We start from the raw sequence: 22,979 nt of genomic DNA, 5'->3' as shown, positions 1-22,979 counted from the left end.
GCGCCGGCTCATCCTCTCAGCTCCATATGAGCTGTATGATGAGCCGAGCGCAGACATCAGCTCATCCCATCTGCTCCTGAATAACAGTCATGATTATAATACTCACAGTGTTGTCGGCTCCAGACACATAGAAGATGTACAGTTTGTTGACAAGCATAATCTCTCTCCTCGGATGTGTTATGGTATGCATGGAGGGATTATGAGACAATGACAAAAGGCTTCCCACCCCTCCTATATATAAGAACAAGACACCCAGACTGACACATAAAAAAGAGAAACAACTAAAAATGATTAAGCTTTTTTGTGTCATGTTCATTTTGTGTGTCTGTGTGGGTATTTTGTCCCTATATGGTTGTTTTTGTGTCTTTGTGGTCATTCTGTGTGTTCTTAAAGCCCCCCTCCTCTAAAAAATTATATTCCCTAAATTGTCAGACCTTGACTACACCCAGTGGTGAAGTGGAGGGTATACGCAGGTATATAGGGTATGCCCACCTCTTTCTTTGGCCGTTCACAGTATACCCACCTATCAGCGAAAAAGACATTGGAAATGTAGGTGAGTATACCCACTTCCTCCTTGCAAACATATGCATGTATCTAGTGGTAGTACACCAACCTGATCAACTACCACTACACCACTGACTATACTGGCTGGTATCGGTGCAGTCACTGTAGAGGTGTTTTCACATTCCTCTGGGGGCGATGTCTGTTCACTTCCCCAAAATCTGAGATTCCAACGTACGCTAGGTAAACTAGATTAGGTACGTCACTCTTATGACAACCAATTGTTGTCTAATACTGGAACACATATTGTAGGGGGACCAAACTTTGACACAACACCAGCAAAGAATCCCGAAACCTCCACCACAGAGTGAACTTGTCAGTACAGAGAGCAGGGTGAGCATTAGCATAGTGAAAGCTTGGTCAGTTAACATGGTAGAGTGCAACTCTTGGATGTAAACTGAACCCTGGAGCTTCCTTCCTCTATCTACCAAAGACCCCATCGTGGCAGACATTATTGTATGTTTCACAGCTAGTCACACTGTATCAGCCACTGCCAGTTAGCATACAAGCTAACAAACAGCATAAAGAAATAAAAGATGCTGACTACACTTACCTGTCTGATAGCCTATAGCCCGTTTTAGATCGGAATTGTGCAAATTTGCAGGAAAGCCCAATCAGTCTTTTTTCACCATTGGCAGTATAAAAACAAAATCGGGGAGTGTGGGAAAATGCCACCTACCTACTTTTTGGCGCACAGAATGCACCTTTTTCGGGGCAATGGGGGGCGTGAGCAAGTAACAAAACATGTAGCTCAGCGTGTGACGTAAACAGTGACGTGGGAGGGAAGCCGCTGATAGTCAGTCCTTCGGGAGCTCTGTGCTTTCTCTCGTAAGCCGGCCCATTCTTCACCATCCCCGTCATCTGACGGTTAATGGCCTCTTCATTTGCGAGGACAAGGAGGGCGCGCAATTCCTTGTCTCCCCAGTTGCTCATCTTTACAGTGTCTGTCAGTTTTGCGTTTCCCTCTTGCTACTAGCTGCTTGCTAATTCCTGCTATCAGCTGTTTCCTGTTTATCCACCGCCAGTGGATCGCACGTGCGGCGTCATCAACAACTTCTCGCACAAGTCTTCAACAGCCCCTCCCATTGCAGAAGGCCGCCTCGGTCTGTTTAAACTAAAAGGGTTCCGCCAATATGACTACCCTACGAGGCGAAAAATTGGGCGCCTTGAATCAACTCGCCAATCCGGCTCTGTGTGTCTGAACACTTGCAGCTTGCTGGCAAAACAGCCCAACATTCGCGGAAAATCTGGCAGTGTAAAACGGGCATATGTTTGCTGGTCGCCTATTTAGGTGCACAGCAGACTCCTCAGCTGAATTTGGGTCTGACTGAGGCTAAAACTGTATGCCTGAGTCTTTCCAGTGTTTCCTTTGTTGCTAACGGCAGCCATCTTGATGTGCATCGCTCTTTTACAGGGTGGGGTGGAGGCCACATCCAGAATTTCTCAATGAGGGAGGAAGAGTACAGCTGCTTCCAGCCCCTTTTCAGCGTTTTTCTTTCAAGTTTTATGTAGGTAAACCATGATAAACAAAATACTATTATTGGTTTAAGTATTTTTACGTACTTTAATAGGTGTCAAAGAAGGACTTTAAGGACATTTTTTTGTGTCTTTGTGTTTATTTTGTGCGTCTTTGTAGTGGTTTTGGATTTGTTGTGGTCATATTGTGTGTCTGTTGTTGTTTTGCATCTCTTTCCAATAATTTTGCATAGTCATTTTGTGGCTCTCTGTAGTTGTTTTGTGTTTGCATGCAGTCGTGCGATAAGCCCCTTCAGTCCATTCGGTAATCCATCTATGATGGTACAATAAAGTATTTTCTCACTGAGAGAATTTGTCCACCTTGGATGACTGTGCCTCTTCCAGAGAGCAACACATATAAAATTTGATGCGACATGGGCTAAAGAAAAGGCTAATTCAAAGAAAATATCTTTAAAGTTGAAACAGATGTATATGATGTGTGCTGCAGTAGCAGCCTGCACATCCTGCAGCTTCCACAGATTAGTGTGAAGATGCTGAAATCGCAGGCGTCTTCCCTTCCTCCCACAAATAATATCACATGGAAAGATTTGATGAAATGCATGTTGTGTCAAAGCCGACCATGTAACATTGTTTTCTAAATATAAGAATCTGGGCTCTGGTGTCCCAGACGAACCTTTGATGTGTGGCAACAAAACAAACAAATATATCTCCTGTATTAAAAAATATAAATCCAGGAACAAGAGTCAATCTAGGTCCAGGAAATCAACCCTGAAAACTGTTGCAGTGGGGCATGGGGGCACGGACTCCATTTTTTAACAATATGCCTCTCCTTGTGGTTCTGGTTCATTGTCCATTTCGACCTCAAATGTTGTTCCTGTGGAGGGCTTGTGGCCATTGACCGGCAGTTCTACCTGTGCCTCAGCGTCAGCGGGCACAGCGGTCAGGTACATGTCCCACATCTGCTCTGGAAGGTCCTCCTCAATCATTGTCTGCTTGATCATCAGGCTCTTCTCTATGTTCCGCCGCTTGTATTTAAACTCCATGATGGTCTTTGTGTACCTGTTGAGCGCCGTCACTGCAGAGCCCATGCAGGTGCCAAAAGAGCCCCACGCCAAGCTGAGAAGAGGTTTGAAAACATTGTTAGATTAAAGTCACTCTGCTGCAAATATAGGAACTCTATTAAATAGACAAATTAACAGGGATATGTCTTATCTATGTATCTATACGGGTATTTCTATCTATCTGTCTCTACATTGACAGTGTGACTACATTTAATACAAAGTGCTTACACATAAGACCAGCTGTAGTCCCAGGTCTTAGGTCTCCAGTCTTCTGGCCCCATAGCAACAGCTAGCTGGAATATGGTAGTAAACATCATGTGGGCCACCATCCCACAAAGGCCTGAGGACAAGAGGAATGTGTTTTAGAATAGATTTTAAGATCCTATGGATTACTTTAAAGGCTCTTCTTAGAAGATACTTTTATTGGAGAGCCTTTCCTGATTTTACACCGTCTTTTATTTCTTACGTTTTTATATACTGAAGTGTTTTTATCAGCTCTTTTAAAAGTTGTTGTTTTCATGTCTGTTTTAATTATTGACCTGTAAAGCACATTGAAACTGTTTTGAAAGGCAATTCATTAAAAATAAAGATTACTATATTTAAACGCTGAGCAGTTACTGAGCAACATAATCATTCATTTGGAGTCCTGTTTGTATGGAGCCCCTAAAGTCCCGAAACATGATTTCTTCTTCCCACAAGATATTTATGTTGTGAGAACAAGTTAGTTTTTTTATGCACACAACATAATTAACTTGTCCTCACAAGATAATAATCTGAATGGAGGGGCACCGTATCCCTGTGTCCACCTGCTGAATGTAAGTCCAACACTCTCTCTTTTAGCTCTGTTTTTGGTTTCTACCAACTCCTGTGGAAAATTTCTGTCTCTTTAGCTGCTAAATCTTCCACTATGCTCACCAGCTAGTCTCTTACTATGTCTGTCTGCTGTTTGCTGCTGAGCAGGTACAGTGGGTGTACAGTGTCAGAGATATTTTTGCTGAAAAGGAAACATGGTTTGTAAAAACAGTGATAATTAACTTAAACAGTAAAGTTGTTGACTGTAAAACCAAAAGAATGAGAAACCACTCATGTGATCATTTTTAGTGACACATGACATCTGTCACATTGCACCTAATCATCTATTTATTGTTAATTTACAAACAATTTAGTGCAGCTTTAAGTAAATGAGACTTTAAACTGACAACCTTTTGTTGATTTTACTGTCCTGAATTTGGGTTTTTACAGAGTAGATAGATCTCATATTACAGTTTTCTCACAAATAAATGGGAGGAGCAATCTTTAAGGAATGAATACTGACAGTAAAACTGTATTGCAGACTCGGGTGGAGGTGAACCGGCCTCTCTGTTATCCTGACCCTCTCTCATCCAGCAGCCTGCCTCTCCACAGCTGCTTTTCTTGGGATTAACTCATAACAACAGGGGGGGATGGGAGGGAGCTCCTCTGGGCAGGTCTTGGGCACAGCCCAAAACCGCTGCTCCGGCTCCAATCCGATTAGTCCACAAACCAGCAAATCCTCCGAGGAAGTGAGTGGATGCAGTTCAGTTAGCTGCTCTGTGTGTTTGCTGCTGCTGACTGACCATCAACCAGCCTGACCTGCTGCCCTGCTCCTCTTCTTCCTCATTTACAGCAAAGTTGTCTTCACCTAAAATACAGCTCCATCTTTACTATAGAGTTGTATGACTTTAACCCCGCCTATTAAGCATTTATAAGTAGCATTAAAACATTTAAGAAATGGTATATAACACACTATAATGTAGCAGATATGAGGGCATATAATGCAGACAACTATAATTTCTCTTGTGTGCATCTGACAGTGTATAAATAGACAATTAATGACAATATAGTAACTTGCGCAGATTGTGCAGATTTCTTCTCTCTGACACACCTGTCACATATTCAGGTGTGTCGGGACTTTTTCAGTAATAGAAAATATGTCATCATAAACACTTAAAATGCCCTTCTATCTACATACAACAACAATGTAGTGCATTAAAACCATAATAAAAGCCAAATAAAGTGATTTCATATACATCAGATTTGAATAGACTAAAGCATAACATATAACCATTAAGACAAATTTTCTTATCTTACTTAAATAATTAGTTTGGATAATTTAGGGAAAATACCCACACAGAGTTGAGGGTTGTTTGATTTCACATATATACTGCATTTATTTACAGGTAAATAAGGATTAAACTGAAGATTTAGAAATACAGACATTATTTCAAAAACAGGAAAGTGAATTTATTAATCCAGATTTGTGGCAGGAATCAAGAAAATTCTTTTCTGTGCTCTAATGTGTCCAGTTTAAACTGACATCCTGTGGCGGGCTGTCCTGCTGTGGTTTCACCCCTTTGATTGGTTCAGCCCGGCTGGATTTAGTTGAGTGATCCCAGCGGTAGTCGCTCAGTGTAAAACTGAGCATTTCAGAGGCAGAACTGTAAAAGTAATTTCAGTGACAGAGCTGATCCTCAATAGGTGAAGCTTTAATTTAAATAATTAATACATTGATAAATTAAATATTTTTTTTCAATGGCCTTTTAAATTTCATTCTTGTTATACCACTGTAAAATGCATCTTTTTAAAAATCATATTTCACTTAAAAGAAAATTGGAATTAATTGATGTATTTTTTTTTCTGTGACAAATACATTGCATTTACATTGTATTTCCTGTGACTCCTTCACAATAAATGCCTGCTCATGTTTTGCTGGGTTTGTAGCAGCAATAAGAACAGCAAACAGTGAGGCTGATATCAGGGACATAAAATTACACCGCATTGTTTCCTTCGTGTGTGAAGGCAATTTCAAATAAGGGTGGAAATGGCGGACTCCGCCACCAGCAATGCAAACTACCATACAGAGAGGTGATCACAGGATATAAAAGCATTGAATAGTTATTACTGACACTACTATAAATAGTATAAAAATGTGGTTTCATTTCGTCTATGGGTCCTTCCAGCACCTGAACGAGACTATCACCTGGAGAATAGAGTGACTATTTTACATTTGGATGCTCAGCAGGCCAGCAAGCTAAATGATACTCACTGAGGTTAACCTCAGCCAGTCAGATTATTTCTGCCTCTGAGCTGTGTTTGTATAACTGTGACTCCGGTCAGACCCACTGTGGCATTGCTATGTGGAGCGTCTTTATCGAGACAGTTGGAAGTCTATGTCAGCTGCTGTGAATCAAACAAGTGGAAACACCCGGTCCAACATCACACCTGCTGTCATCTGTTTGATGACACAGTGACAGAAAGAGAAGAAAACAGCAGTGGTACCTGACAGGGCAGTGCACAAGGCAGCAAAGGCACTGAGCTTCAGTCTGTTCATGATACTGAAGCAGGGGCACTGCTCCAGAATCATCAGAGCCCCGCCTGTGAAGAGCAGGGTGAGGTACAGAGTCTCAGCCACGATACACAACCACAGGACACCTGGGGATGCAGAAAACAGGGTGGAGGGTGGGGGTAGAGACAGAATTGAGCTGTGTTGTCCTCGTAATACCCCGTTGCCAATGAATAATCCCACTTGACTGGATGCATGTGGGTACAACAGGTCTGCTCCTTTTAGGTCTGGAGAGCTGATTCTGTTTGTCTGGGACCGGACAGATTAATAAAATCAGGGCAGCAGCTGCTGGGCGGATGCTACTGATGCTAGTTGTTCGTAACATGCAAGTTGCACAAAGGTCAGACCTCACAGTGCAGTGCAGGTTTTTGTTTAGTAAAATGTTTCCAATTGATTGACTTTTTCTTTTAATGATATCTTAACTGACCAACTGTGCTTGGTCCGGGCAGGAAAAAAATGTCAGCCTGGTCACAAACTATGTCAAATTTGAAGTAAAACAGTACACTAAAATATGTTAGGTGGGAAATAAACAACACTGTGACATAATCTTGATTCATATTTAATCAGTTATGCCTAGTTTGACAGTTTGATCTGAGTTTCATGAGCCTGGTGCATTTGTGCTGGACAGAACAGAGACAGATGATGCACTATCGGTCATCGTATCGGAGACACCCTTTTGTAGATTAATCATTGTTATTGGCGCAGCCCAGGCCAACCTTGCTAAAAAAACTGTCTGAACGGAAATGAACGGACACATCTGCCAGAGCAAATGAAACATGAGCTGCATATTAGTCTGGTTTCCAGTCTACATTAAGTCAAACCTCAGTGACTTAGCCAAAATGCACCATGGGAATTGTTGTAGTTGTATTAATCTTTTGTTCCGATAAGTCACCCAGGGAAGTTTCATACCAATCCAAAATGTAGAACTGTTCTAGCTGTGACATTGTCAGCATGACGAATGAATAAATTCTCATTTTCTATGTAGAACCCTACTAAATTTGTTCACATCTTATTTCATTCATTTGTATTTGGTTGACAAATATACAGAGTTTTAGTGTGAAGACATGTATATTGCGGTAGGTTTTACAATTTCCTACACCTTGAATGTCCTTAAACATACAAGTCCTGTTGTTAGATGTCAATCTATGCTTATCAAAGATGAGTCTCTTAGGGGTGTCGGTGGCTTAGTGGATAGAGCAGGCGCCCCATGTACAAGGCACTTGCAGTAGTGGCCTGGGTTCAACTCCAGCCTGTGGCCCTTTGCTGCATGTCATTTCCTCTCTCTCTCTCTCTCTCTCTCTCTCTCTCGCCCTTTCACACTTAAATTTCCTATCAGTCAAAGGCAAAAATGCCCCAAAAAGTATCTTGAAAAAAAAAAATCATACCTCTGCCAAATAGCTTGCCTCGCTCCATTAAAATATTGAATTTAACATGGCCTGAGCTAACTTAAGGTAAACATCTGCTCCTTCTAAAGATGATTTATGATTTATGATGACTTATTAAGAGATACTAACACATTCAGCAAATATTTAACATAATTCCTCCGCTCGTCTGCGTTAACGACGCAGTTTACACGTTTTTTTTTTACTTCCGATTTATTAAAAAATTGTTCTGAGTGAAACATGATGCTGAATTTAGCAGCAGACTTCAGTGATAGTAATATAAAGTAGTAGCAAAAGAAATAACGTTTGGCGTTCATTTTGTAATACAAAGAAAGTACAGTAAATCATGAACACATTCTCAGCTCTAATGAGTAAATACTTATTTTCTTTTTTCAAGGTATGTTGCTGAATTTATTTTATAACGAGTGATTTTCTAGTTCACATTATTTAAAAATGTGATAAAAAATAAATCAGTATTTGCTAAACTGAAGTCAAATTACTTTTGAAAAGAACCAGTGTTGGCTGTTAGCCACCAAGAGTAGCCACTAGGACTAACCACAAACAGTCTATGGAAATAACTAGCTTAATGCTACTTCTGCTATCTCACTGGTTAAAAGTGAACACAGAGATGCTAGATATTGTTTGTAAGTTCATTAAACCTGTTACAGTTACTATGTTCATATTGTTACAATTATTATCAGTGTGTCACTCTGTAGCTCTGTTAAAGTACCAGAGGAACGTATTTGACGCCATTTTCAGTCAGTGGTTTGCTAAGCTACATGAACTCTGAGCACCAGGTGAGCTGTGGCTAGCACTGTTGCCAACTCCTCAGTAAGAAGAGTAGTTATTGGCTATCCTAAAAGTCACTAGAAGTCGCTAAATGACGTCATCGCCTAATTTGCATAATTGTCCATATGCATGTAATTGTAACGGCTACTGTAGGAGAGAGGAATAACGTTGTGGGAGAGACAAAAACTGAGTAAAAAACACCCTGAATATGTTTAGAACTACAAATGAACCTTCTTTCAGTGATTTATATTAGACAAATAAAATTTTACATTTACATCCCACCCTGACTGTAAACCAGGTCAGGATCAGCCACTGGTGGCTATTTAGCTTAGTTAGCTAGCAACCGTGTGCTGGATGGAAGAGAAGTGACTGCTGGGTAGGGTGACCATATTTTTTATTTCCAAAAAAGAGGACACTCGGCCCGGCCATGAGATAGCCTACTTAAATGATACTCGCCGTTTACTCAAAGATGCCTTATAATTTTAATATATTTAAAGTTTATATGTATGGATAGAATATTCAGTTATATTACAAACTAATATCTCTCAAAGACAGAAATTCAGATAGGCCCCTATAGATAGGGGACACATAGCCTACACACACTAGAGTGTGGCTACCCGATCTGAGCCCGATGGGTCCCGACGGGTCCCGACGGCAGGCCTACCTGACGGGTCAGGCCGAGTTTGGTCAAAAATGTATAAATTGTATTCGGGCTCGGGTTGGATTCGGTCAGCTTTCAGTGAAAATGTAATGTAAAAATAAATAAAATCCTATTGTCTGTCCTGTTTATTGCTTGGGGACTGTTATTTACATGACAACACCTAAACATAACACACACACACACATAGGCTGTTTGTTTCTACCTCTCCCCTCACTGGAAGCCTCTGACCTCCCGCCGCCAGCCTCCATGTTGATTAAATGCTGAAAATAAAATAAAAGAGGGAGACAGGTTTTTCCTATTTTATCTTATTTTGTTTTATTTCTCCCTCTCCCCTCGCTGGAAGTCTCGGACCTCCCGCTGCCCGCTCCCCACTCCCGTCTCAAACACGGAGGTCTCTCTCTCCGCGGAGCACCCACGGTGCACACCCGGCCTGTCAAATAGCTTGTAACCATAACAACTGTGTGACACAAACTCAGTGCTTTAGTCATTAAATAATGTCGGGCTCGGTTCGGTTTCAGACATACAAATACAGAATGACTGTCGGGTTCAGACGGGTTCGGACAGAAATATGCGGCCGTGCCGCACTCTAACACACACACACACACACACACACACACACACACACACAAGGAAAACCGGACATTATCATCAATTTATAAACACCCCTCGGACGCCCCAGAGAGGACGTCAGAAGTGGACATGTCCAGGCAAAGGAGGACGTTTGGTCAGCCTACTGCCGCGTGTGAAAGAAAAGACACCTTGCACATAGTTTCTGAGTGAGTATGGACACTGAGAACTGTGATAAATTAAATATTTGTAGTTTAAAGGCAGTAAGTATATTGGTAATTTTGAATTCTGTGGATAGTGTGCTTCAGAGGCTGTGACCAGAGCTGGTGCAGTGGGAAGTGCTGTTCACCTAATTTGGGAATAAATAGTTTTAATAGTTTTTTCGGGGATAGTGTTACTACAGTATTGTGAGTGGGAGTTTAAAAGCTCACAGTATAGCTTCATAATTTGCTAACTGGGCTGCTCTATATTTTAGACACATCCCAGTTTTACATTTTAGTAGAAGCTTACCAGTTCATCTCCCATGCTGAGTGTGGTCCTATGTTAAGAGGTCTGTATAAAAAGTTTAAACAAATCTGAACTGAGTTGGTGGGCTACATTTAGGCCTACTTCCAATAAAAGGGGTGTCCGAAATATTTTTAATATTGTGTCAAAATAACCAAATCAAAATTAGCGTATTCCAGTGCTGATTTGACACTGGTTGGTGATTTACACTAAAACTTGCTTGTTTCCCTGACTACAGTGGAAGTCAAGGTAAATAATGAAATCTAGGTAGCCATGCTGTAATATATCCATCTAAATAATGTTACCGTGTTCAGGAATACATCAAGCAATTCTGTTTCTCTATAAATGTTCAAACCAAACATTTGCTCATAGTTTAAAATGTCAAACTTAATAACTTTACCTCTTTCATGCTCTGGTGCAATCTCTGAGAAGTCTCGACAGTCGAAACCTGTGAGCAGAAGAAAAACTACAGTAAAATTAAGCTGTTGTAAAAAGAAATTACTTAAATTTTTTACAGGCCTGTAAACTTGACTTGTAATATGGAGAGGAAAATGTAGCATGTTATGTAATATTTTTCTTGAAATATATGGACTTATTTTTTATAAAATCTTAGTTGTTGAGTTGTTGTTTTTAAAAGTGGCACAACACTTTACTGTACTAACCAAAAAAAAAAAAAAATCCAATTTATTCAGCATTGTTCCAGTAATTTCAGATGAAAATGAGTAAAAAAGAAAAAAACAACAACCAAAAAACAAACAAGTCGTTTGATAGTCAGCCCTTTATCAGATTGTGTTCTTGAGAAGGTGACCTGCACACTGTATACCAGTCATATTGATAGAAGTCAGTAAGTTGCATGCAAATCCATAGACAATCTTATTCTTCACTATTAGCAGAGCTTATGAAGCCAAATGGGATGGCTTGCATGCAACACAAAGAGAAATGGTTTTAACCCAGTTCTGACTTACTAATACATGTGTGAGGAGTATGAATTATGCATCTGCCCTTTTTTTTGCATTTGGATAACAATTACACGTCCTGATAAACACACAGAGACATTCTGCTCACTCCTATTTGTTACTTGGAATTACACTTGAAAGATGGAAGCTCAGGGGAATCTTAAAGGACCTGAAAACATATTTTTTTCAATGAACACACACACACACACACACACACACACACACACACACACACACACACACAAATCAACGACAGTTTCATTGTATTTTAGGTTTTTCACGGGAGAGATTTCTGTATGTTTTCTTTTTCACCTCAAAACTCTTCTTGTGGGTATAAAGTGGGCGGGGCTCCACTAGAAAAAGTTCATGTCAAATATTTTGATCCACCAAATTATTCTGAAAAAACCTCTGTACATCTGAATGTATGACAGGTGCATTGGAGGGGGTTAGCAATACTCCAGTCATCAATTTCACTGCCCTGTCCTGATGAAAAAGTCATTAAAGTAATTTTCTGATCAGTGGAGATTCTCCTAGAGGCTAACAATAACTTTATCTACTGTAAACCTGAACGTACAGAACTGTAGCATTATGACAAGACCTGTCTAATTTATGTTTTTGCTGCAGTTTTATTTACAGAATGACCTACTATCATCTTTTGAAGCAATACTTTCAGTATGAAGAGTAATAATGCAGCATGGGAAAGTTCCACTCCACTACATTTTGGAATGATATACTTTTTTTTAACTTTGCTACCTGTATATGACAGCTTTACCTTTGCAGATTAAGATTAATACAAAACACAACAACAAATAAATCCTGATGGATTATCATATGTTAAGATACCTAGTAATATATTAAGTAGTTAAAGTAAGCTCCACCATTACCTGCAGCAACATTAACACACAATGCATCAGTAATTATAATCCAGCACTATCTCTGAAATGGGCCATTCGTGCAATCAGTACTTTTACTTTTGGTACTTTGAGTCACATGTTGAATGCAGGACTCTGTGCAGTGTTTCTACACTGTGGTATTGCTACTTTTATGTTCTGAAAAGCTCTGAATACTTTCTCCACCACTCATAAAGATCCAGACTACAGGCAAACTTACCTTCCGATATGATTTCCTGGTTAAATGTTTAACAGAGAAAATGTATACAGGTAGGTAAGTTTTATGTTGTGTTTGTTAATATTTAGCTTTGATATTAATGTTGATTAAACTTGGCGATTGTGTGTGAATAACTCATGTCTATGATGCAATATGTAAGACATTTATATGGGTACCTGCAGCAACATCTCACAGCCTTAAATCAACGGGACTCTAGGCTGATTTTTCATTCATTTTTAAAGACTTTCTATGCATTCTTTAGCACCATTTTATACTGCCAATGAATGCTATGGTCTTATTTACCATTGTGAATGTATAACAAAGTATAAAGCTGCCATACAAAAAGTGACACAAGCAGCTATAGAATTGGACATATTTTTAGACATGATCACTCAAAACATTACTACAGGTTAGTTCAAGGTTGTACAAATGATTGTTTCCCTATTTATACACATAAATACAGCAAAAAAAGTAAAATGCTGTAAATCATGGAAAAAGTTGTCATAGTTTTAAAAACATTTGTAGGTTTTGTTTATACACTGGGGGAGACACATATGAAATAGGGAGTTTGGGGTCCACCGCCAGAAAAATTTCAGTATCAAATCCTTATTTTCCTGCATTCTGGTGAATTTTTATGCACAGTTTGTGCCTTTTCTGCATCAATTTATGGTGTAAATATCTTTAATTTTGTCACAGTAAAAGTACTCTGCTACATCTACACCTATGGATGTAAATAAAGTAGTGTTATGGTTACTGTAGATAAAATACATCCAGTGTATTCACCAATGAATAGATGGTCTTGGTAATAATGATGCTGAGATTCGGAACCTTGAGATTGACACAGGAGTCAGATTTTTGTTTCCTCCACCATCACTTCCTGCTTTCGAACACCTAGCTGAAGCTGAAGGCTTACCGTTCATGTCGGCGGCCTGCTCGCAAGAGAAAAATATTCCTGTGTGGAACTTCCTTAAAAGAAACTTCTCCTCTCCGGTTTCAAAGATGTACTGGACCAACCGGCTGTCGTTGATGTTGGAGTTGTTGAAGCGGATGCAGAACCACTGCTTCACCTTCACCGGCGGTCCTGTGCAGAAGGGTTTGGCCACCTTCCTGGTCCCCTCGCACCAGTAGCTGGTGGTCACCGCTGATAAGGCAAAAGCAAACGCCACAAAGTTGAGGGTGAGCGCCAGAGAAGCCCGCCGCCCGCGCTCTAGCCTCATGGTCGAGGCCAGGCCAGAGGAAATGAAATGAAAAGGCAACTAATCCTGGCTTTCGATATGTAGCCACCGTGTTTCGCCTCCCAGCAGATATATCAAATCTTCATAATCTCGTTGGGGCTCCTTGGGTGAGAATTTTGTACATCCCTCCGCCGGCTCTAATGATGCAGCACCACCTTGATTAAAGGATTCATTCTCTCCACTTCCACAGAAACAATAGAAACCCATGGCAGTCTTTGCTTTTCTCAGCTTCATTTGAACTCTTTCACTCTCTGCTGCTTGTCCAACCCCATCCTCGCTCCTCCCCTTCTTACAAATCTTTTCCTGCAATATTATCCATTACAAATGGCAAATTATATCCCAGACTTCCTTTGAGCATATTAATAACAAAAAAAGATTACTATGAGCTTAGATTATAATCCAGTGCAAGTTTACAGTCCCCTGATTTTCCTGCATGTCATGTCAAAGCGTAACTCAAAGTAATTGCAGCCACAGATGTAAGATCAAGTGCCTGTTTTACAGTCGGTGACCTGTGACATAATGTGTACAGTCTCATATGAAAATCCATCCATCCAATGTGTGTGCATGCAGGACAAATCTCCTCATGTCTAATAGCCTGCTGATATGGAAAAACGTAGCGCAAATGAAGACAAATAACTTACAGAAGTACGTGAAGGAGATGACAGATGTTAGGAGAAAACATCTGCTGCCTTAACTCTAGATAATTTTCCATCACTCCATTAATTTTGTCATTGAATTCTGCAGCTCAGACTTTCAGTAACAAATGTGTCACCTTTGGTTTCAGCTGTTTAGTGCAGGCAAATTAGTGCCATTTTAAAAGCTGAAATGATGTGAGTTGCATACCTTTTTCAAGTCTTGCCAACATCAGATGGTGTTGTCTGGGATTAAAACATGGGTAAATGAGCAGAGAAACGGTCTGGTGACACTAAGAGGTATTAATGCAGTACCACCAGCCTGTTTATTGGCAAGATAAAGTGGGCAGGCTGAAAATGGCTAACAAGAACCAGACCAAGAGTTTCTTGGTGTCATTAGCATGCTAACATCCTCACAATGACAGTGCTAAAATGCTGATGTTAAGCTGGTATAATAATTACCATGTTTACCATCAGTTAGTTAGTTAGTTAGTTAATTAGTTCAGTACCGGTGTTAGCATGCAAATATTTGCAAAGTAGCACTAAACACAAAGTAAAGCAAAGGCTAATGTTTTGTATGTATTTGGTCATAAACTATAGTGGTAGACAAATTTAAATGTCCCTAATGTTTGGCCAGATGAAAAGTCAGAGTCACCAAAGTTATTACAGTTCATCCTGTGGGAAACACGAACGTCTGTGCCTATTTAAGACCAACCCATCTGATACTTCTTGAGATATTTTACTCAAAACTACAAGTATCAACCCTAGGTTCAGGGGATCACCTGGTTTATTAGGGTTCCTCTTCTGGGTACCAAGAATGTCTGTAGCAAATCAATCATCAATCAATCATCCAGAAATATTTCAACCAAAGTGGTCGACTGACCGATAAACATTTCCATGCTTGGAGCAGTGCTGCAAGATAAAATGATGTTTATTTTCTCATATTTTATGGTAAAAATACTGGATAGTTTACCTATTCATGGCCCTAACAAGGATCAGCCCTTGATGTGTGAAACTGGTAAAGGTTTAAATTGGTAAATTAAGCACGCTTATACAAAGCTTATAAGTTCTACTTTTTACTTAGAGTTTCTTGACTGCTGAACCACATGTACACTTCAACTGATTATTATATTTTTAGGTCGGTCTTTTTTTATGGTGGTTAAAAACTAACCAGTAGAGGCTGTGTTTGCTCAGTGCGGTTTCACTGAATGTACTGTCTGTGACACATTTCCAATAATGTTCCTCCTTGTACAGTAAGTATGTGACACAGAGCTGCTCTGTTGTTTCAGACGTGTTGCTGGGGAACAAATTGGTGTCCCTGGTGAGTTTTCAAAGCACAGACATTTAGCATTATGTAAAATTTCATCTGTGTTGAGTCTATCTTACCTTGTGCACCAGAGGCATCTGAGTTTGGCCACAATGACATTTTTCAGAGTAAAGTATTTCTAAGGTTGAGAATGAACCCTAAAGCTTACAGTAAATCTCAGTGACACACACCATAGAATACAGCCGCTACATGCCACATGAAAAACATGTTTTTATGCAAACAATCTCCTAACTATATGAGTTCTGCCTCCGATAGTATGAAGAAAAATGTCTCGCTGTACATCATTAGTTTTTAAAAACTCTTTGGAGACTATTCATGCAGTCAAACCAGCACCAACATTAGAAACTGTTTCTGTGTGAGGTCAGAATACACAGCAGGCCTTAGGACAGTCCCTTAAATTTGGTTTACAGTTATTCGCAGATACTTTCAAGTATTTCTCCCTCTGTAAATGATCATCGAAACTGAGTGTGGTCTGTAGTATAAAGAAACAATATTAGAATAGAAACTAATAGTAACATCACAGTGTGCTTTAACTTTTCACTAAAAACAACCATTTATTGCTTCTTTGGTGATATGCAATGCTCTGACTGGTTAGATAGGTAGAGAACTACAACAAAATAACATTTCTTTACTAAAAGGAACAAGCCAAAGCAGATATGCAGTATATTGATTTGAATATACACATGCTCTTAATGATGGCCATGTAGTGTGAATAAGCTGCATGCACACCAATTAATCAGTAAAAATGTATAGTTGCAACTCCACCAATGTAGACTCATCTTCATGTTGACTTGCCCTTGTGGAAAGGTCTAAATACAGTATTTACCTACCCAGAGAAATTAAAAATACATTTCCCCAGTTTCCATCCTGTGTCTCTGTGTAATTTGATCATTTATCTCATGTTATATGCCAAATAAATGGCAAAAAATCATCATCAGAGTATTTTTACATAAAAAAAACTTTTTTATTTTCTTCTGTAAAATGTAATACGTAACTCTGAGCCTTAATAAAATGTATACGGGTGAGCTACATAAAAATTCCCTCCCTGTACAGTTGTCATGAATATTGAAATTAGCTATTAAGACCAAACCTGTTTTTGTACCAGGCCATTAACATGTTTATTTCTGCTGTAAAGTCGGGCATTTTAACATGGGGGTCTGTGGGGATTGACTCTGTTTTGGAGCCAGTCTCAAGTGGACCTTGATGAACTGCAGTTTTTGGCACTTCGGCATTTGCTTCATTTCTCAGCCTTGGAGGTTGCCACTTGGTATTCTGTCTCTGTCTGAATCGCTCTGTTTTAGCACCTGTCTTTTTAAGACCTCTCCCAGAAAGCCCAGTCTGCTCTGATTGGTCAGTGTTTACGGGTCTTCCCCATCCACACTATCTCGCCTTCAGACATCAATGCATTAGAGGAAACTGGATACAACATTGGTGACAGGGCCCCTTTCCTTTAAATGAGGTGCCGCTCAGTGGCACATGAAGCCAAGATGGCTCAACTGCTATGTATAAAATTACCCAGATGATTGGCACTGCTTTTGCATTGTAATGTAAGTCAGTGAGAAGAAGTCTTTTTGGGCCACGGGGCTTCAAGTGACAAATCCTTCTTCACAAATCCAAGGTCTCATGCAGTGAATAACTGATATACAAATGGTCATCTTGTGGGTGAAGAATTTTCTTCAAACAGTTCACAAATGGGTATGAAGGTCTGATGTGTGGGAACACAGAAAAGCCTTTAGAGTCTTAGATCTCTTTGCAAGTCAAGTATTTGCATCAATGAATGTTGATTTGTTATTCATGTTGAGTCAGGTAAATTTGTCTTTAAACTTGAGAGCAGTACTTTGAGTCGTAGCCAGCATCTCACTGAGTAATTCCCCTGAACACAAAGAGATTATTTAGAACATTAGCTTCCATGCAATAAAAATGTAAACACTACACAGGAAAAATAAGTCCAGCATCACACTTGATGAAGCAGTAAGCCTCTTGTACAGTCAACATTTTCCAGATTATCCCTTTTTTACATAATAAATACCTGCTAAAGGGAAACTCGTTCTGAGTAAAAACCGTAATATCAAAGTTTAACTGACAGATGTGAGATTTCCTCCCAAGGCACGGATGCTCGACATTCTGTGCATTTTATTACAGAACCTAAATATTATGTGATTATGTAAAAGTACATGATGACATTTGAAAGACTAAAGAATGATTTTGGGTTTCCTAATCTGATTTTGCAAAGGTAGCTATGCTGAGTTTCAGATAGATGCTTCCAATTTAGACAAAAAGAGGACCATATCCATTTACCAGTTGAAAAAAGCAGTTGGTCTCTACTGATGCTCAGTATCTCTTTTATGCATATATTTCACTTATTTTCTCTTACCTTTGTTTTGAGTACTTTAATGTGGCTTTAGGTGTCATTTGAGATCACTACAGTGTGCATCAATCAGACATTAGGTGCATCAAAAAATATCACCAACAGTGGAGGATTTTAGGATTATTAGGACATGGAACACATCTGTTTTCTAGCTTTTATCTTAGCTTATACCGACATTACCATTACACGCATCACGCATCCCACTTATCCCAATTTATAAATTACCTTCACTCACTGTGGTGTGGTGTTGGAACCACTGCAGCAGATGGTCTTGTAATCTGGCCTGAGACTATTACACTGGAGACACAGATAATCTCATCCCATTCATTGTGGAGGAGCAGCCCACACCACAAAGAGGCTTCACCACGACCCCCAGCGTCCGGCCGGCCTCGTCTGAATCCCTCACTGCCCTGTTAGCGCTGTTGATGTCTCTGCCTTGCTTTCAACAAAACCTTCACTGTGAGTCTGCTGGATCTAGACCAAGACCCATGGTGTGCAGTGAAAAGCTGAGATAACCAATGATAAATTCAAATACTCACAAACATACATAATCATGATAAGCGTAAAAAGGCTTATTGTCAATAAAGCCTAGTAGCCCAAGTAAGTTGTCATAGGTCTGTCACTTCGGAAAACAAAATGAATTTAGTTTAGCCTGCATTTAAAACATGTTTGAAACAGCAGTTTGTCAGCGCTCTTTGGAGATTGTTAAAGCTGCATAGGGTCGAAGTTTGAGCATTATGATATGTCATTGTCATTGGCATAGAGATGTGCTGATATAATATAATGTACAGTATGTGTAAGGTAAACAGAACAGGACCCAGGATAGATCCCTGGGGGGACTCCTTTGGATTCAGGAAGTAGCTCAGTTGCTGACTTGCCCCAATACTTTTTATTTATGGAAAAAATAAAAACATTGTGCAACTACAATCATCTTAAATCAAGCAATAGCTTGTTGTGCCTTTTTCCTTTTAGGAATACGTTCAATTCAGTCAATTCCATACTTATGACGTGGACTGAAATTGTACCCTTAAGGCCAAGTCATAGTTTCTGCAAGGGTCTGCTTTGGTCTGTGTGATGTAAATGTCGCCATCCACCCATGTCCACAAGAGTCCACACAGACCATATTGGATACAAATCTTCATGCAGGCCAGTTGTTCTTAGACTCTCACCCACACTGTTCTAATACCCAATAAAAAACTTCAGAGTCTGATTTGAAATAGGTTTACTGTTGATTATCAAAGAGTACACCTAAACTGAGCTGGTCCCAAGAGCAACTAACAAAAAACCTGATAAAACAACGCCACCTTTTCATTTTGGGGATGTATTGAAAGTCTTTGATTAGTTATGAATAAAAAAACAGGACTGTGTGTCATTACAGTTTTCACTTAATGGAGGTGCTAATATACAAGGAAACCACATTACATAGCTGAGACTCAGCAGCTTTTCACCGACATTCAGTATGTAAAAATGTCCAAGCCTTTAAGGTTGAGTAATAATTTTCAGCATATTAACAACTGGAAGCTCTTAGTTTATGTATGTTTATTTTTTTCTGCTCAGCAATTTGTGAGATTATGTGATGCTAATTTTATTGACTGTTCAGGGCTCCAGACTAACTTATTTAGTAGGAGCGCTGTAGCCCCTAACTGAAAATTTTAGGAGCACAAGCAGAAAATTTAGGGGTGCGCCTTAAATCGTCCTGCAATGCAATTATTCACATTTTTGGCCATTTTAACTGTATCACAAACTATATGTAGTCTACTGTATACTAATATTAGACTGTTAATTCATGAGACACAGTGCTGAAAAAACACAAATGTAGCGAGGTGAGACACTAAACAAGAATGAATCTGGTGTGGCTTTTACTTTCACTTCTGCTGGCGAGCATTTTTACAAACGGTAACCAACAATCCTGCGTATTATACCTTTAAATTTAAATAAAAATATACCGTAAAACGGCAGCTAAATTAAAGGCAAATCTATGTGAAGTGGAGGAACGTATAAAGGCTTGATAGCATCAAATTATAAGTGGTCCAATGTAACTCAATATTACAGAAAGTTATTTAGCCCAGGGAAAGCAGATGGGATCGCCGTTTATGCAATAAGACTGCAAAAGGGATAGGAGGTCTCCCAGATGTTGACCTTTAAAGTGTTAGCCACCTGTTGTGTTTAATCCACTGCTTATACCTACAGTATTTAACTGTGTCTTCAAAAAGGTGTCATAGTGCTGTGACGTGGTTATCCCCTTAATCTTCAAGACAGCTGTCTGGATTTAGGTAGTGATGACAGTAATCCCATTTGGCACCTTGAGGGCCGCGAGGGTGAGTACGAGGCAGAGTGACTCGAACAAGCGCTGCAGAAGTTTTAACCTCAAACACAGGAAAAGCAAGAGGACAGAGGGAGAAGAAGACGTGTCACCTTTGTGAGAGTCAGTTTGCAGGATGGGTAATACTAAGAGCAGCGCTTTGTCGAAGGAGCTCCTGGAGGAACTGAAATCCAATACAAAATACTCAGAGGCTGAGCTCTGCACCTGGTACCAGTCCTTCCTCAAGGAATGTCCCAGCGGGAAGATCACCAAGCAGCAGTTTGAAGGCATCTACGCCAGCTTCTTCCCAAACGCAGACCCAACAGAGTATGCACGGCACGTGTTCAGGAGTTTCGACACCAATGCGGACGGCACGTTGGACTTTAAGGAGTACATTGTTGCTCTGCACCTGACATCCGGGGGGAAGACTCTGCAGAAGCTGGAGTGGGCCTTCGCTTTATACGACGTGGACGGGAATGGAACCATCAGCAAAAGTGAAATCCTAGAGATTGTTAGGGTACTTATACCTTCTTCTATACTATATTTTTTCCTTCCTGCAATAATTAATAATGTTTGACTTTCTCTTGGGCTCTTTCCAAAAGCCTTTAACATGAATAAACATTGAAAACAAGATGGTGCATTGTTTCATAATTGGGTTTAATTTATTTATTTTCTGCTTGGCAGATAATTTATCAATTTATGTATTGCTATTTACACTTGTAATCCCTCAAAAAGATGTGTAATGGAAACAAAAGGTGTTGTAAGTAAATGATTAATGAGTTCATAATGCTGCAGGCTTGGTTACATGATTTTAAATTCTAATAAGCAGAATAATAACGTAATAATAATAACGTGTAATGGTGTAAATTGCCATCATAATGTCCCAATTTTAGAGTGCTCCTTTAGTCAGACAGTGAGCTCAAACCCCAGTATATTCAATATAAAGTTATACAAAGAAAAGTAGCAAGTCATGTGAAGCTGGAACCAGTAAATGCTTTATATTCTTTAAAATGTTATTTTGTGTTGTTTATGATATAATTAAGCATGCACTGTAAAGACATTCAAAAATTAATCTCCTGCAGTCAATATTCAACATGATTCCTGTTGATGACCAGAAGCACCTCCCTGAGGATGAAAATACGCCGGAGAAGAGGGCGGAAAAAATCTGGGAATTCTTTGGGAAGAAGGACAACGGTAACTCACAATTCATTCACTCTCTTTATCTTCTTTATCAAGCTTTACTGCTCCTGCTGCTCTAATTGTGCCGTGTTTGATCCTTTGCCAGACAAAATCTCAGAGGGAGAATTCATCCAGGGTGTGATGGACAACAAGGACATCCTGCGATTGATACAATACGATGAACCTCAGAAAATTAAAGACAAGCTCAAAGAGAAGAAGCAATAAGATACTGGCAGCAAAGGGGGACAGAAGAAAGCCCCCTCATGTCATCTTAAGACTGTTTTATTTTTCTGTTTACATTCTAACATGATCTGGGTCTTGACCACTTGATCTACACCTCTCTCTTTTTCTATTTTGTTAATTTTTTGGCCATAGCAACCAGCCAGTGTTGTATTTTTGTCTTTGTACCCAGAGAACAATTAAAGGAACAATATGTCATATATATACTGTGTTAAATCATGTAATAGGCATGATATCTCATCAGAGATTAAGAAAACATAAGTTAAAATACTGGCCTCCCCAACAATAGTGCTATGGTATGTATGTCCTCCTATGAAATGTCCATTCCAGTGCAGTACGTCTGTTTTTGTTTAAGCCTGTGTGAGTCTGTTTATACCAGGGGAATGGTCAATCTTTAAGGTTGTACTTTTCAGGTTGTAGTTTTTAGGCTGAACAACATGTTCTCGTGAGACGGTGTGCAACTGGCTTTGAGAAAGGCATATGTTTTTCTCTTTTCTAGTGGGTGTGTCACTGGTGTTACTTAATCAGCAGCAACGTGTATATAAATGAATATATATAAATAAAGCCATTTTGAATTGAAGTGAATGAACCCTACCATATTAAAGGCAGTGTAGGACAACAGATTGTTCAACGCACCACCGTTTCCTTTTAAATAAATGTTTTGCTATGTTTTGTCACAGCTGAACACAGCCCTTGTATTATCATACGTTTTGGTGATCTGACCACAAGGTAACAGCCAAGACACATCAGCATTCACAACTGTGTCTACCATGCATCTCCAGCAGACCACTTGTGTTCAGATTTTATTGCTGCTGACATCACGTACACCAACCCGGTCTCACTCCAAAGTTGTCAAATTTTAGCAAGTGGGCAGTGATTTCAGGCATCAGACACCAACTAAAAAAGCCATCCCTTCACATTGGCATGATGCGCAATAGTAACGGCGGCTGGCTGCGTCAGTGGGAAATGCAGCAGGACAATGATGGAATTTAATGGGGGTGAAAAGTGGGGTGGATGGGATGGGTGGTGGATGGGTCCAACAACCACAGACTTTCACCCAGGAGGCCGGTGTTCTCTTCCCATAAGATTGTAAAGCCAAACCCTGTTCTTTTTTCCTAAACCCAACCACATGCATGTGTTGGCTAAATGTAACCACGTGCGTTTGCTGTTGAATGAAAAAAACGCCAATTCGCAGCCAACGCACCCAGGGTACCTTGCATGTCATATCTCGACATGGACAGTCCTTGACCAAACGTTGATATGTGAGGAGG

General features: G+C 39.8%; 2 protein-coding genes across 2 annotated transcripts; one reads left to right on the top strand and one right to left on the bottom strand.

Moving 5' to 3' along the window:
- Window positions 1-2,849: 2,849 nt before the first annotated feature.
- LOC125879481 (germ cell-specific gene 1-like protein) lies at window positions 2,850-13,642 on the bottom strand. The gene is made up of 5 exons (XM_049561392.1): window positions 13,339-13,642; window positions 10,763-10,810; window positions 6,396-6,548; window positions 3,327-3,438; window positions 2,850-3,153 (listed from the first exon to the last, which is right to left on the bottom strand). Exons 1-5 carry the CDS (start codon window positions 13,640-13,642, stop codon window positions 2,850-2,852), a joined length of 921 nt encoding a protein of 306 aa, XP_049417349.1.
- Window positions 13,643-20,381: 6,739 nt separating this feature from the next.
- Window positions 20,382-22,234, top strand: rcvrna (recoverin a). Its single transcript, XM_049561280.1, has 3 exons — window positions 20,382-20,806; window positions 21,372-21,483; window positions 21,575-22,234. The coding sequence occupies exons 1-3, from the start codon at window positions 20,426-20,428 to the stop codon at window positions 21,691-21,693; spliced, it is 612 nt and encodes a 203-aa protein (XP_049417237.1). The 5' UTR covers window positions 20,382-20,425; the 3' UTR covers window positions 21,694-22,234.
- Window positions 22,235-22,979: the final 745 nt, after the last annotated feature.

The sequence above is a fragment of the Epinephelus fuscoguttatus genome, linkage group LG19 (assembly GCF_011397635.1).
Source record: "Epinephelus fuscoguttatus linkage group LG19, E.fuscoguttatus.final_Chr_v1".
NCBI classification, from domain to species: Eukaryota; Metazoa; Chordata; class Actinopteri; order Perciformes; family Serranidae; genus Epinephelus; species Epinephelus fuscoguttatus.
The sequence above is the reverse complement of the archived record's forward strand: the minus strand, read 5'-3'. Positions and strand labels throughout refer to the sequence as shown.